At 38.8% G+C, this 13,241-nt stretch overlaps 1 protein-coding gene across 1 annotated transcript in view; it reads left to right on the top strand.

Annotated features, from left to right (window-relative positions):
- The window catches only part of MAP3K5 (mitogen-activated protein kinase kinase kinase 5), a 104,962-nt gene that overhangs the window by 79,608 nt on the left and 12,113 nt on the right, over positions 1-13,241 (top strand). The window contains exons 16-24 of the mRNA XM_027633853.1: positions 1,943-2,070; positions 3,899-4,035; positions 4,665-4,770; positions 6,283-6,440; positions 6,937-7,114; positions 7,956-7,976; positions 9,011-9,188; positions 9,289-9,457; positions 12,392-12,577. Of these exons, the coding sequence (XP_027489654.1) occupies positions 1,943-2,070; positions 3,899-4,035; positions 4,665-4,770; positions 6,283-6,440; positions 6,937-7,114; positions 7,956-7,976; positions 9,011-9,188; positions 9,289-9,457; positions 12,392-12,577 (1,261 nt within the window). The remainder of the gene's footprint in view (positions 1-1,942; positions 2,071-3,898; positions 4,036-4,664; positions 4,771-6,282; positions 6,441-6,936; positions 7,115-7,955; positions 7,977-9,010; positions 9,189-9,288; positions 9,458-12,391; positions 12,578-13,241) is intronic.

Genomic DNA, 13,241 nt, shown 5'->3' with positions numbered 1-13,241 from the left:
TGCTACATGTGGGCCATGGCAATCCCAGGCACACTTACAGGTTTGGCAGAGAATGGATTGAGAGCAGCCTTGAGGAGAAGGACTTGGGGGTGTTAGGTGAAGAGAAGTTCAACATGACCTGGCAATGTGCACTCACAGCCCAGAAAACCAACCATGTTCTGGGTTGCATCAAAGGCAGTGTGGCCAGCAGGTTGAGGGAGGTGATTCTGACTCTCTACTCTGCTTTCGAGAGACCCCAGCTCAAGTGATGCATCCAGCACTGGGACCCCCAACGTAAGAATGATGTTGACCTGTTGGAGCGGGTACAGACAAGTATGATGAGAAAAATGGAGCACCTCTCCTATGAAGACAAGCTGAGAGAGTTGGGCTTGTTTAGCCTGGAGAAGAGAAGGCTCTGGGGAAACATCATAGCAACCTTCCAGTACCTAAAGGGGATCTATAAGGAAGCTGTAGAGAGACTCTTTACAAGGGCATATAGGGCAGGAGGGAATGGCTTCAAACTGAAAGAGTGTGGGTTTAGGTTGGAAGAAATTCTTTACTGTGAGACTGGTGAGACACTGGCACAGGTTGCCCAGAGAAGTTGTGGATACCCCATCCCTGAAATTGTTCAAGGCTGGGCTGGATGGGGCTTTGGGCAATATGGTCTAGTGGAAGGTGTCCCTGCCCATGTCAGGAGGGTTGAAACTAGATAATCTTTAAGGTCTCTTCCTAATTCAAACCATTCCATAATGATGCTTTAGAATTTGTCTTTGTACCATTTAAAGTCTTCTAATGGCTAAGTTCTAAAATAAAAAATGCTTCATCCCAGTGAAGAATTTTCTTGTGGCTTTATTTTATTTGCAAAATTGTTATAGTTGCTTGAGTCTCAATTAACTGTGTGGTTTAAAAGTGCAGGGAGAAGAATTATAATGAATGAGAATATACCTGTGTTAATGTGAAGTCTGTGCTGAGAGTAACCTGGTGAAGGTGGCAGTAAAACTATTCCTTTTGATGGCAAGTAGCTGCAAGGTGGAGTTTGCTGTTAGTACTCCCTCAGTATAAACATCTGAAAATGTCTTCTACTTGCTCAGATGCTGCAGCTGCTTCTCACACCTCGACTGACAGAAGTAGTTCTGTGTCCTTCATCTATTTCAGCTGCCCTGAAAGGCTGACCACAGATATTAGTGCTTTGCCAGACAATACACAGAATCTGGCAGCTGACCTGCTTCCAAGAGGAAGCATTAGGGCAGTCCTAAGTTAGGAAGAGTGTTAGGGCAGGCCCAGGGAGCACATCAGCTGTTGAGCTCCGGTGGTGTTCCACAATGGAGAAGGATCTTGACTCCAGAAACCTTCTTTACAAAAAGACTGTTGAAAAGCTTATCTCTGAAAAATATTTTACCTTGGACTAAATTATCTTTGATGATATTGTTTTGATCTGTTCTTTTAAATATCTCTCCATGAAATTATTTCTGTTTTCTTACTCTGATATCCACTCTTGCTTTCAGAAAAGGCTTCTACTTTAATTAAAATCTAAATGGTGATTCATTTTCATTATTAAAGTGGTTTTATTTATATGCTAACTTTATAGTTTACTAGTTTGCTTTGGCACTAGTACAAATCCAGTCACTTGAACAACTGTTTATTCTCTTTGAGTTAGGATGGAGAGCAGTTAATTTTCTACAAATTTTATTTTCCTTAGTCAATTTTCATGCATTTATAACATTTTCTGTGCATGTATATAGAATAATACATATATTTTACATATGTTATATAGATTTACGTATGATTACACAATTTTTTTATGTGGTGGTCACAACCACTACTGTTAAATGCATTTACGAAGTAGTCATTTTCAGTGTAAATATGTTTCATGAGACCTAAAACAGAGTTTTAGCTACTACAGTAAACACAAGGCTTTCTTCCCAAAGGTCAATTTTGAATAAACCGTTTCTTTGCTTTCCAGGTACTCCCAACCTCTGCATGAAGAAATAGCTTTGCATAAGCATCTCAAACATAAGAACATTGTTCAGTATTTAGGTTCTCTTAGTGAAAATGGCTTCATTAAGATATTCATGGAACAGGTGCCAGGTGGTAAGTTTTGGGGTATACCTGTTTGGTGGTTGGTTGGGTTTTTTTAGGATTTTAAAAGTATAAAAACCTGTAATACCGCCACAAGATACATTTCATGCAGGTGTAATATTCTTTAATGTCTCTTTCCTAAGTTAATGGAGAAAACTGTCTTCAAAGTACTTGAGGCCTCTGCTTCAGTATGTAGATAGGTGTGCTGCAGATACAGCTCAGATCATTGCTGTAACAGGCAAGATCCTTTTACCTCAGATCTGTGGTGGGTTGACCCTGGTTGGATACCAGGTGCCCACTAAAGCTGCTCTGTCACTCCCCTCCTCAGCTGGCCAGGGGAGAGAAAATAGAACATAAGCCTCATGGGTCATGATAAGGACAAGGAGAGATCACTCACCAGTTACCATCACAGGCAAAATGGACTCAACTTGGAAATATTAATTTAATTTATTCCCCAACCAAATCAGAGAACAATAATGAGAAATAAAGCCAAATCTTAAAAACACCTTCCCCCTACTCCTCCCTTCTTTCTGGGTTTGACTTCACTCACAATTTTCTTTCCGTCCTCCCACCAGTGGCACAGGGAGATGGGGAGTGTGGTCAATTCATCAAACATTGTCTCTGCCGCTCCTTCCTCCTCAGGAGGAGCACTCCTCACACTCTTCCCCTCTCCAGGTGGGATCCCTCTCATGACAGACAGTCCTCCATGAACTTCTCCAGTGTGAGTTCTTCCCATGGGCTACAGTTCTTCATGAACTGTTCCAATGTGGGTCCCTTCCACAGGGTGCAGTCCTTCAGGAACACCATGGGTCCCTGTGGGGCCACAGGTCCTGCCAGAAGCCTGCTCCAGCATGTGCTTCCCACGGGGTCCCAGCCTCCTTTGGGTATCTACCTGCTTCAGCTTAGGGACCTCCATGGGCTTCAGGGATACATCCTGCCTCACCATGGTCTTCACCATGAGCTGCAGGGGAACCTCTGCTCTGGTGCCTGGAGCACCTCCTCCCCCTCCTTTGCTGACTTTGGTGTCTTCAAGGCTGTTTTTCTCACGTATTCTCACTTCTCTCTCTGGCTGCAATTGTTGCACGTATTTTTTTCCCTTCTTAAATCTGTTATCCCAGAGGCACTGCCACTATTGGTGATGGGCTTGGCCTTCACCAGTGGCAGATCTGTCTTGGAGGCATCTGGCATTGGCTCTATTAGACACAGGGGAAGCTTCCAGCAGCTTCTCACAGAAATCCCCCTTGCAGCCCTCCTTCTACCAAACACTTTCCATGCAAACCCAACACAGGATAGAGATGATCTGTGCTCATCCTACTGGATCAACCATAGCTACTCTCTGGTGGCTCAGCCCTCTTCAGGTACATTACACGAGAAAGGGGATTCGTGATTGTTGCTTCTGTTTGCAACTAAAGAACTCACAGCAGCCAGATGTAACAAAAATCCCACTTCTTGATCTTAGCTTTTTGAGTAACTGTGGGGTTGGTGTATGTAAAAACACATGCATATGCACATCCACACTTTTTCACTCTTTTACAACATTCCCGGGCTTGTCTCCTGGTATAGGAGGGAGGTGAGTATATTGGTTAAATGGGTTCTGATTTGCATGCTTGAGGAGGCATACACTTCTCTGCTGCATCTGAGGCCAGTGGAGATACCGAGACTCTCTTTAATCACTCAGGCCAGTGATGATGCAAGTAAGCATTTGCCTGGAGAGGGCTGGTTATAGAAGAGGTGCCTACATTTGCATTGGGATTGATATTTGTTGTTACTTTTTTCCTTTGGGGAGAAAGCAGAATTTAATTGGATTTTTACTCTCACTTTTTGCTGTCCAAAATTATAGGCAGCCTTTCTGCTCTTCTACGATCAAAATGGGGACCATTAAAAAATAATGAGCAGACAATTGGCTTTTACACCAAGCAGATTCTTGAAGGATTAAAATATCTCCATGATAATCAAATAGTGCATCGAGACATAAAGGTAAGAATTTGCAGAGAATTAAGTCTCATAGTGTTACATAACTGCATAGCTTTTTATTTTTCCTGTAATTTAAAAACTGTTTTTCTGAAAGGTCTCTGCTATTCTGAACTGTGGGTGAGGTTGCTGAACCATTGTTGATTTCAATTTGCACCAACAAAATATATTTGGGTTGGTTTTTTTTTTTTTAGAAAAATGGAAATACAGCAACTTCTGATGTGATAAAGTAGATACTTTTATTTCTGTTTTCAGTGACATGATTGAATTTCTATAAAATATGATTAGAAGTGAAGATTGTGGATGCAATACTTAGCAACTTTTTTCCAAGGAGATTGCAGACAAAAAAGTGGGGGTTTTTGTTTTTAAAAAACCGTTTTCCCTCTTTTAATATTCTTTAACTGAATTCCTACAGCCTTCTGATAATAGGGGAAGTTCACTTTGAGATGAAGTTTCTGTTAATGGGATTACATAAACCAGAAACACTATTGATTTCTCTTTTATCTCCTCTCTTAAAAGGCTTAAGAGGTAATTTATACCTAGTAAAGAGTGCACTGTAGGAACAGGCTATGCAAGAAGTCTTAGATGAAGAGTCTGCAGAGAAAAATAATTACTCTGAATGTTCTGTTCCTCAGGGTGATAACGTGCTTATCAACACATACAGTGGAGTGTTAAAGATTTCGGACTTTGGAACTTCAAAGAGACTTGCAGGAATCAATCCTTGTACTGAAACTTTTACTGGTATGTTCCCAGAGGAGACTCCTTTATCCTCACTCAAACTGTGTATGTAGGGTCAGAATCCACAGATGCTGAACTTTCATTGACTTCAAATCAGTATAAAAGGCTACTGCAAGAATAACTTTCTGATATATGATTTTAAGCTATACACTGTTCTTGTATGCACTGTGTGGTGGTTTGAACCACCACAAAAATCCAAAATCCAATTTCCAGGCTTCTCCCACCCCTTCCCACAATTTTGCCTCAACACCGAAGAGAAACTTTCAGGCAGACACCTCTAGGGGGAAGGGAAAGTATATACATTTATTCTATACAAATTAAATACTGTACAAGCTAAAAGCAACTATATATATACAATATTACACACTTCTATCTTCCTTCTAAGCCCCTCCCTTAATTCAGTCCAGGAGGAGCCCTTTGGCTGATAGGTAAGCAGTCTTTCTCTCATGAGAGTGTTCAGGGAAAAGGGTTTCCTTTGATTCACTCCCCTCACCAACCTCCAGCTGTTTACTGAAGTCTCTTCTTCCTTACGACGTCCAAGGAAACAGTTTGAGTCTGTGCTCTCTTGGTTCCATGCCAATCTCTGCTGTGTATATCTGATTTGTCACAGGAGCGAACAAAACGAGTGGTGATTAGTCCTTCAGGGGAAAGTGCCGTGGGACCCAATCACCTCTAGCCCCCCCGGCTCCTGGGGGGGGCAATTTCAAACTAAGACACACTGTTCAAAGAGAACACTGTTTTGGGTGTTCCACTTGTGACATCAAAGTCCTGTACAACGGAAGAGCTGTGTCTATCCTATATTGTATTTCAGTCTGTCTCCTCTGTGCTGGGCTTTTTCATCGTGCTGATCTTTTTTTTCTCCCTTGATTGGCTTGGACATCCTGGCTTCATCTCCAAAATCGCTTATCTACAGAATCTGTCATTAACTTGTTCCTCTTTCTGCTTGATAATTTGATTTGGATGTTAAATCATGCAGTGGCAGTGCATTAAATAATTATGCAAAATGAGAAGGGACTCTTATTTTAATTCCATCCTCTGCTCTTCCATTGCTGCTCTAAGTGGAACAGAATGCCGAATGATGTGTTAGATTGATTCCCTTATTTCAGAATTCATATCACCAACTCTTTTAGGTTTAGATTTCAGGTGTCCCTTCATTTTCCTTTCTGGGTGCCATTCAGAGTGATCTCCCATATTTTAATCTTAAGCTCTGATACAGTAAATGAGAACTATGTCTGATCCTAAGCTCATTGAAATCTTTGATAGTTGTCATTGACTTTGAAAACCGATATCCACATCAGTAGATGATACCAAATGCTTTTAGCACAAGTAATATTTTGAGTAGTATTTTGAGTTTATATGGAATGCATATGGAAATTCTTGAATTTTCAATAATAAAAAGGTTTTTTTTTTAACTCTCCCAATATTTCTCACTTCTCAGTGTTTTTGTTCCTCTTGTCCTTTAGCTATCTGTTTGCAGCATTAGCCCTAAGTAAAAAAAGAATATGTTTTAAACAGGTACCCTTCAGTATATGGCACCAGAAATTATAGACAAAGGGCCACGTGGCTATGGCAAGGCTGCAGACATCTGGTCTTTGGGATGCACAATCATTGAGATGGCTACAGGGAAGCCCCCTTTTTATGAACTGGGAGAACCACAAGCAGCAATGTTTAAGGTCAGACATATTCCTTGTACAGCTCAGAGAGGTATTTGTAAACACAGGAAACCTTGTGACTGTTTTGGAGAAGCTGGAATTAGAGGTTGCAGGACAAGAAGATAAAGGAAATGCTTGGTTTTCGAGGATGTTAAGAAGAATAATGTGATTCAACTGAGAGGGAGTGCTGTATACTTTTGAATAGAGTAATAGAGCAATAGCAGCTATTCAGCAGCCTGGGTGTTTAAATAAAAAACAGAGCCAAAATGAAAAAAAAAAGAGTAGTGTTCTGCTTTAAGAGAACCTCTAGTTACATCTGTTGATTTTTTTAAAATGTAATTGTTTATACAGTTTGTAATAGGATTTTTTTCTTTGAATTTATAAACTAGTTATAGAAAGTTAATATCAAACCTTGAGAATGATATACCATTTTTATTATCTAAACAGTTTTTTGATGTTGTGTAGTGGTTGGGAAAAGAGCAGTGTAGGCTATTGTTTCTCCCTTTATTTATCTCAGGTGGGAATGTTTAAAATACACCCAGAAATTCCTGAATCCATGTCTGCAGAAGCCAAGGCTTTCATATTGCGTTGCTTTGAACCAGATCCTGATAAACGAGCTTTTGCTCATGAGCTACTTATAGATGAATTCTTGAAGGTTTCAAGCAAGAAAAGAAAGTCCCCATCAAAGCTCTCAGGTAAGCATTGCTAAAAATCTGAAATTTTTCTCTTGCCAATGGTATTGTTTCCTAAAACTAATCCTGTAGTCTTTAAGATGAACACATCAGATCTCCATCCCAGATGAATGTTCAGTTGTAACCTTCTTTACCAGCAGCTTGCTGCAGAAACACTGCAGAATTCTAGCAGAATTCTGTTATCATGTTGTCACAGAAGTGATTTATATAAATATTTCTAATAGGGTTTATAAAAGTCTGGTTATGGTTTTGTGCAGCTTTTATGATCATTGGGGTTTTGTGTTTCTTTTCTTAATTTGTCAAAAGAATGTTTACATAGATCATATTTTCTGCAAGTTTGAATATGCTATTGAACCTCAGGGGAGTTTTCTACATGAGCAAAATAATCTTTGTCCCATTGCAAATGTGTGTGCAATGCATTATTTTTGTTTCACATATTAATTTCCTGTAGTGATCTAAACTATACAAAGCAACAAAGCAGTTTTGAGAGCATGATCTAAACTATACAAAGTAACAAAGCAGTTTTGAGAGCATGAATAACATATTCTATTGTGTGTGCATATATACTTATGAAAATATCTTCTGTATATTTTTAGCATGATACTTAAAATAAATAAAAATATCAGGGAAAGGAGATGGCATTAGATGATCAGTTTTAACATGGTTTCCACCCTCTCAAATTAAAATTAACTTTAAATTTCAATAAATCACACTTTTGGAGACTGCAGATAGGAGAGTTGAGATAGTCCATAAAAATGGCAACTTACCCTTTCGACTATGTTTATTTTCTCAGTCAATTTTGGCATATTTAACTTTCCTTTTTTTCTTTGCTTTTCTACCACAGTTCTTTCAGCTAACACAAATGGTGAGTTTTAACATACTTCTCTATCAAAACATACCTGTGTAGATACTGTGGTTATCATTATTCTGGTAGGATTTGTCACACTAAAATGTTGGAAAGAGAAGCAGGCACAATTATTAAAATAAGTGACCTCTCTCTCTCTGTTAAGAATGTCTAATCCATTGTGCATATTTAAATTACTATTTTTAATCCTACCAGACTATGGCTTAATTGTCTAGGGAGGTGGGTGATACAGGCTTGAAGAGCTGTGTTGTTGTTTATGGGGACCGGTGGCTGTTTTATAGTAGCAACAGAGCCAAGGTTTGTGGAGAAAGATAACACAGATTTTTATTTGACTAAATTCTAAAACTGAGAAAGCAGTACTGCCTGGGTACAGGATACTGTTCTCTTTCAGGAAATGAACTGGGGAGAGTGCGGGAGGGAACTGAACACACACATAGTTACCTTCATGCTGAGTTGGTATCAAAGTACATTTTGAGATGTGCACATTTGAAATAGGTATGAGTAGTTTCCTGCAGCATTAATGTGTGCTTTGAATTTAAAACTCAAAGTTCTGACTTAACTGTGTGTTTATTATTAATGAAAAACTAATTAAACTTGTACAAAATAATCTGATTAAAAACATACCTGCTATAGCATATATATTATATATAAATATATACTTATTTATATACACTCATAAAATTAAGATCTTGGAAGGTGCTTGAATGACTTACCCTAGAGAAGCATTTTGCTACTGCTGGAAGTCATGATATGAGATGCATGTTCACTTCATTGTTGAAGTTCTGTAAGTGAACTTGCAAACAGCCCAGCATTTCCATCTCTCAAGAAGCTTTTGAATAAAAACATAACTGAAAGGTAACTCTATTCCAGAAGAATAAGCTTTAGGAGGTTTTTTGTCAATTTTGTTTAAATATTTTTTATTGGTGTGTGGGAAGACTGGAGTCTTTCTGTTTCCTCTGAAAGAGTAATCTTTTCACTTTAGCACTATGATGACATTATTAAATTCTAATTTCTGAATATCTGTATATGAATAGAGTATCTTCGGAGCATATCCTTACCTGTCCCTGTCCTGGTGGAAGATACAAGTAGCAGCAGTGAATATGGTTCTGTCTCACCTGATACAGAGTTAAAAATTGATCCATTCTCTTTCAAAACAAGAGCCAAATCCTGTGGAGAAAAAGATGGGAAGGGAATCCGGTCCCTTTTTCTGAGGTAAAGAGCTATCTGGCATTTATGTTACACAGTAGATTAGGAATGTGTGCATTGGGATGGTTTTTATAAAGTTTCTTTTTACTGAGTGTCTTTCATTCAGCATCCCAGATGAACACTTTGAGGATCACAGTGCACCTCCTTCACCTGAAGAAAAAGATTCTGGGTTTTTCATGCTGAAGAAGGATAGTGAAAGGAGAGCCACCCTTCACAGGATATTAACTGAGGACCAAGAGCACGTGGTGAGGAACTTGATGGAAGCTTTGGCTCAGGTAAGGTAATTCAGAAGACAGCACGAATTCTATGGAATTTGAAGACTTCTCTGCAGTTACCTGGAACTCTTGAAATTAGACATAGTAAAGCAATTAAAAAATAAAGTTTGACAGCATACACTGTGTAAGCTTTCACAATTATTGTTTTATTTGGGCTATTAAAAATAGACTTTGAAATTGTTTATGCTGCATTACATATGCCTTTTGTGTTGTTTGTAATTACAATATGTATGCTTGGGTATTTGTACTGGCTAGATAACAGAAAAACATGCTTTCATGGTACTCTATTTTGCCGGTGATCTTCCAGTTGGACTATCTGAGGCTGTCCAGTCAACTCATATAATAGGATCATCTCCAGGAGGGGATTATCTTGGCTCCCTTTAAAAGTTCTACCTTCTGGCCAACTCGTTCGACATAGGGAGGTTTATGCCTGTCTGGCCTTAGGTTATTGTGTAGAAAAAATGGGGCTGACTGGTACACCATTGCCTTCTAGCCAACAACCATAAAAGGGGAAAGAGGGGGCTAGCTATCACAGCTATTCCTCAATGATCTTTGGGAGCACATATGGAGGAAAGGTGTAGTAACACTGGGGGTTACAGCAAACAACAAAATAATTGCAGAATGGCCTTTTGGCACTCCTTTGTGGGGATGATTCATTATGATGATGTATCAGTTCAGGATGACACTGAATAAATAACAGGTCATGACCACACTGCTAAATGTTGCAACACCGTAATAGGATGATGAGATTCTTTTGTTCTTGTTTGTGTGTGTGTCTTAGGAGTTAATTGACTCACTTCATTCTCAAGGCAAAGTATTGCTGGTCTAAAACTTATTCGTATAAAACATGACAATTCATGTTCTAAAGATAGTACTGTTTAGAAACTGATGCAAACCAATATGATTCTTATGCTACAGTTAATATACTTGAAAATTGCTGCCATGCTAATAAATATTGTTTCTAACTCTTAGGGGGCTGTGTGTTTAAACTCCACAGTTGTCCTAGTACCCTTAGAAAGTGTTTAAGTAGGAGTCAATGAGAGAGTTTGCTGTGATCTGTGCTTTGCTAGAGTGTTGCTATAACAGATACAGTTGTTAATATGTGTATGAAAATAATAATCAGTGATTGTGAGAGGCTGAAACTCAGTCTCAAAACCAAGAGAGTTTGCTTGTTGCTTAATGCCTTTCTCAGCTGGGGCTGGAACAGCCTGAGAGAGAAGCAGAGAGACTCAGAGAGACACAGAGTTGTACAGCCTGTGAGTTCAAAGTACATATTCATGGCACTGGTTGCCCTTCAAGAGGATGTAGAACTCTGACTTCCAAAAACTGTTTTCTTCCTTGGGAGAGGGACCCTGTTCAGAGAGTAGGAAACTTACTCAAACCACCAGAAAGTTGTAGTAACTGCAGTTAAGGGGAATTTGAGTTGGCTTCTTGGTATGTCCTGCTTAAATGCAAGAAGTTACTTGCTTGTTAGGCCTCATTTAGGATTTGATAGCATTTTTCTCTTCACAAAAATTTTTCACAAGAAAGGTTTCAACAAAGTCATTGGGTATGGGGGCTAGGGGAGGAGAATGGCCCTCACAAAATTGGTCAGTGTTTCTAATTAGGGAGTCATACTGGCTGTCCTGTCCCCACAGTTGCCCTGATGGACTTTGATCTCTAGTCCAGGGCTACAGTGTGCATTTACCTATCTGCCCTAGTGTCTTTTTAATTATTTACACAAAAAGGAGATATGCTACTGCAGGACAGTGAGGGATCCACTTCAGTACAGGAAATCATCAAGTGAATTCTCCAACGTGGATCAAGATCAGAGGATAGGATCTTTTATCTCAGATGGATGCTTTAGTCAGTGCTTTGGCTGCTCTAGAACTTTTGCACTTTTTAAAACTTTTTTTTAAATTTTAGTTTCTCTCTCAAGTAATCAATTTATGTTTGTTTCATCCAGATCAGAATTAACGTACTGTAGTTAAAAGCTGAGTGTTTTTGGCAAACAAGAGTTCTTGGTGTCTGGCCAGCTGTAACATTCACAGCATGAAACTAGCAAATGCAACAGAACCAAAGATCGTATGTCCTTCTGTTATGGAAATCAGTGTTAGATATCTTTAGTCTATATGAATATGTACTTAACTTTCTTTAGAATAGTTATCTAATACTTTATGTTGAACAACAACTCTGGCTTCATTTTAAGATTTGGAACTGAAATTTGCATTCAGTTGGCATAACTTTACTTATGAGAGCAAATACAGTCCTCTACTTCCTAGTTACCTATACTGGTTATTCTGATTAATGCTTTTGAGCTTTTTGCTACTTTGATAGCTCATGCAAAAACACAAAAGCTTTTAAAAATAGGCATATGACTATTTGTACTAGAAAGGTAAGACCTTTGTAGACCTGCTCTAAGAGAAGTTCTGTATTAAGAGAAATTAGGAAGTTACGTAAGAAAGAACTAGTCCCTTCCAGAGCCTCCTGCATTGCTTTGACTAATCTCTTCTTTTAAAAGCTGCTGGAAGATTTTGCATGTTGTCTCTGAGGGGCATGCAGAAATTGGAAGCACTGCAAAGTACATGTTTGTTTGCAATTAAGAGTAATTTGTAGTATTCAGAGCACAGTATATTTATTCATATCTTTTCCCTGCTGTACAAAAAGCCATACTGACTACAGTGTGCACATACTCTTCAGCAACTGATTTAAACCAAAGTCAGCTACTTTTTCATCAGATTACTTGCATTACCAGGGAGCTGAGCGATAGAGCTTTGTACTGCTGCAGTTACACTGGTACCATTACCTGACCTGCAGCTGCACCTTTCCCTTAACCATAGCAGCAGAGTTTCTGAAAATTTTTATTGCCAACTGGTGTTATTGGCTTAAGTCCCTTTGGATGTATGTTTCAAGAGATGGCTGTCAAAACTATTTCTTTTTCTCTCTTTCTACCAGGGAGCCGAAGAACCCAAGCTAAAATGGGAACATATCACAACACTCGTTTCGAGCCTCAGAGAGTTTGTACGGTCCACTGATCGCAAAATCATTGCAACCACTCTTTCAAAACTGAAGCTGGAGTTAGACTTTGACAGCCATGGTATCAGTCAAGTGCAGCTTGTGCTGTTTGGTTTTCAAGATGCTGTAAGTTGTGATTTTTACTAAGAAATTCCTACATCAAAACTGCTCCTGCCCCCCCAAAAAAGCCAGAAGCAAACAGACCTTGATTAACTTCTACCCAGAGTTACTGAAACAATAATATTTGAAGGTTTTGTACCTGTAATAAGAAAAATCCAGGCAACAGCCATGACTTGATTTGGATGCTATGTGATCCTTTGGCAGGACACAGATCCTGAACCCAACTGAGATTTTTTCAGATCTTCTGATTAAAGATCTAGAAGGCTCACAATAGTTGTGTGAATATTGTGGCATAATATTAAAGCAGGAAAACCTTTTAAAAAAAAATTTCCTTTTGGAGGGTTTTCTGGTAAATAAGACCAACAGTGAATGTCAGGCTTATCCTACATAAATGCAAATTTCTTGAACTTGACTCCTCTTACAAACTAATGCATTAAACCACTCTATACCCCCATTAGTAGTCTGTCTACCTTGTAATATTGTAGTGAGTTCTTATTCTAGTATTTCTGGTTAGCAGCAGATTTCTGCCAAATAAGTTATCTTCATTTCAATTTATAACAAGCAGGATAAGGAGGAATTTAAAAAGGTTACTTTTGTATCGATAATTAATGCAAAATTTATTATTTCCTACATTGAGCAATGAAACATGCTTGGATAGCCTTTAAATAGC

The sequence above is a fragment of the Corapipo altera genome, unplaced genomic scaffold, assembly GCF_003945725.1.
Source record: "Corapipo altera isolate COAL_440 unplaced genomic scaffold, ASM394572v1 2b, whole genome shotgun sequence".
NCBI lineage: Eukaryota > Metazoa > Chordata > Aves > Passeriformes > Pipridae > Corapipo > Corapipo altera.
Note: the sequence above shows the minus strand (reverse complement) of the source record. Positions and strands in the feature narration are given on the sequence as shown.